We start from the raw sequence: 3,033 nt of genomic DNA, 5'->3' as shown, positions 1-3,033 counted from the left end.
CGGTCGATTCTCTCCCTCTCTCTCATTCTCCCTGTCTTTCTTAGCAACGTTACATTTTTTAAACCTACTTAGGACAATGTACCTCCTATGAAGGAAAACTCGAAACATGATGAGAGGGAAGTGGAGCACACGAAAAGAGAAATCCGGTCTTGCGGTTCACTTGGCAAAACTTTCCCAAATTCATTCATTTCAACTCTTAATTTAGCGCGACACCCTTTCACTTTTTGTACATCCTTTCAATCCTCACTATTTAAAATATTCCGCAGATATGGAATCAGAACACAAACCACATTCTGACTGGAGGACATCTGCAATATACTGGCAACAGGTAAGTCAACAACATGCTATCATTTGATCATTGCTTCAGGCTTCAATTCATTATTTTCTGGATTATATTCAACTAACAATGACCATCTTCAACAGATCATCTAACTACCCTAAGAATGGCAATTCAGACTATCACTTGGATGAGCGCCTTCCTCTGCCTTGTGCAAGTTTTCTCGATGCCCATGCCTTGCCAGCTACAAGGACAGCTGGTGCGAACAACCCACAACCTACTGAGAGACATGGTACATTTTTTAAATTACTTTTGACTTGAGATGTATTATCCAACTACGTTTAACTGAATAGCTCAACGTGAACAATGTGTTTTCTCTTTCTTTCAGGGGGGTCATTTTCCTCTAGAGTGCCTGCAGGAGAATATCGTCATGTCATTCCCAGCCACCGCATTTGCAACCTCCGGCGCGCCACAGGTAAGGGCACGCGAGCATATCCAAGTGTTCTTTACAGCATGAAAGAGTATTTGCAACCGTTAGGATTAGAAAGTAGAAAACTTTAAACTGCCATTTATGTTATTTGAAATTAATGCTGTTGTCCGTTTCAGTTGAGCAGCAGTGGTGCGAAGGCAATTTATGAGACATTGAAGAACATCGACACATTGTTTGGAACCGACGAGCTGCCGACAATGTGGGACCAACAGAAGTTGGAGTATTTTCAGAACATTATCTACCGTCAGATTGAAGAGAGCAAATGTGTGAGTACCTACCTATGCCAATACAGATAGCTTAACTGTTTAAGTGTGTTATGGTGACATTTCAATTATTTCCTTCTTGTGTCAGATGATGGGGAGTGTGGATACACGTGATTATCTAGTCAGGGCAAAGGCACTGAATACTTACTTTACGTAACAGTGCGGCTGTCCTAAAATAAAAGTAGGGTACAAGCAAATACACTATAATGGATGTATTTTAATTATTTTCATCGCCTGCCTATTTCTTTCTTTCTGGCAGATGATGGGCAGTGTGGATACAAGTGATTATCCCATCAGGGCAGAGGGCCTGAAGACGTACTTTGGGAACATTGCAGCAGTCCTAAAAGAAAAGGTAGAATATAGGTTGAAAACAAATAGACACATTGTTTTGATAATATCTCTACATAGGACAATATTACCCTACATTGCCTTAACAGTTTATTTTTATTTTCACAGAATTTCAGTTACTGCGCCTGGGAAGTGGTTCGAAAAGAGCTCCTATACACCCTAGAATTCATTCTGAAACATAACTCTGATAGCCTTCTGTGGTCCAACAGAACATGAATTTGAACTTGCAGATCTTTTTTACTATTGTGTTTTACAATTGTGCTTGATTTTAAAAGCCTTCTATTCTACAATCATGCAATGTGCAATGTCAAACAGCAATATTATACATGTATTTATTTATTTATCAAGGTTATTTCTTTATGTAGGCCTATTTATGAATGTATTTATTTATCTTTTTGAAAATCGTGCCTGTTGTTGCTCTTCATCAAATGTTAAGTTAATAAAAAAATTATACTTTTATTAAATATTGTTAATCTGAGTGCTCATTCTGTATCCAAGTCTGTCGTTGTGTTTTTATGTATTTATTTTTTATTTCACCTTTATTTAACCAGGTAGGCCAGTTGAGAACAAGTTATCATTTACAACTGCCACCTGGCCAAGATGAAGCAAAGCAGTGCGACAAAAACAACAACACAGAGTTACACATAAGCAAATATACAGTCAATAACACAATAGAAAAATGTATGTACAGTGTGTGCAAATGTAGAAGAGTAGGGAGATAAGGCAAAAAACAGGCCACAGAGGCGAAAGAATTACAATTATAATTTAGCATTAACAGTGGAGTGATAGATGTGCAGATGATGATGTGCAAGTAGAGATACTGAGTTGACAAAGCTCAAGAGGGTAAATAATAATATGGGGATGAGGTAGTTGGGTGTGCTATTTACAGATTGGCTATGTACAGGTACAGTGATCGGTAAGCTGCTCTGACAGCTGATGCTTAAAGTTAGAGAGGGAGATATGAGACTCCAGCTTCAGTGATTTTTGCAATTCCACTCATTGGCATACCTGCTGGAGCACGTGCTACGGGTGGGTGTTGCTATGGTGAACAGTGTGCTGACAAAAGGAGGGGCTTTACTGGGGCAAAGACTTATAGATGACCTGGAGCCAGTGGTTTTGACGACTAATATGTAGTGAGGGCCAGCCAACGAGAGCATACAGGTTGCAGTGGTGGATAGTATATGGGGTTTTGATGACAACACGGATGGCACTGTGATAGACTACATCCAGTTCGCTGAGTAGAGTATTGGAGGCTATTTTGTAAATTACATCGCCGAAGTCAAGGATTAGTAGGATAGTCAGTTTAACGAGGGTATGTTTGGCAGCATGAGTGAAAGAGGCTTTGTTGTGAAATAGGACGCCAATTCTAGATTTCATTTTGGATTGGAGATGCCTAATGTGAGTCTGGAAGGAGAATTAACAGTCTAACCAGACACCTAGGTATTTGTAGTTGTCCACATATTCTAAGTCAGAACCGTATAGAGTAGTGATGCTAGTCGGGCAGGAGTGTGCGGCAGAAATCGGTTGAAGAGCATGCACTTAGTTTAACTAGCATTTAAAAGCAATTGGAGGCCACGGAAGGAGTGTTGTACGGCGTTGAAGTTCATTTGGAGGTTTGTTAGCACAGTGTCCAAAGAAGGGCCAGATGTCTACAG

At 39.9% G+C, this 3,033-nt stretch overlaps 1 protein-coding gene across 1 annotated transcript; it reads left to right on the top strand.

The window, feature by feature from the left end:
• Positions 1-443: 443 nt before the first annotated feature.
• On the top strand, positions 444-1,672 carry LOC129832728 (interferon alpha-6-like). The gene is made up of 5 exons (XM_055896725.1): positions 444-569; positions 666-752; positions 884-1,033; positions 1,290-1,382; positions 1,487-1,672. The coding sequence occupies exons 1-5, from the start codon at positions 444-446 to the stop codon at positions 1,592-1,594; spliced, it is 564 nt and encodes a 187-aa protein (XP_055752700.1). The 3' UTR covers positions 1,595-1,672.
• The last annotated feature ends 1,361 nt before the right edge of the window (positions 1,673-3,033 follow it).

Source organism: Salvelinus fontinalis, chromosome 34 (genome assembly GCF_029448725.1).
Source record: "Salvelinus fontinalis isolate EN_2023a chromosome 34, ASM2944872v1, whole genome shotgun sequence".
NCBI classification, from domain to species: Eukaryota; Metazoa; Chordata; class Actinopteri; order Salmoniformes; family Salmonidae; genus Salvelinus; species Salvelinus fontinalis.
This window is presented reverse-complemented; position numbering and strand designations above follow the sequence as displayed.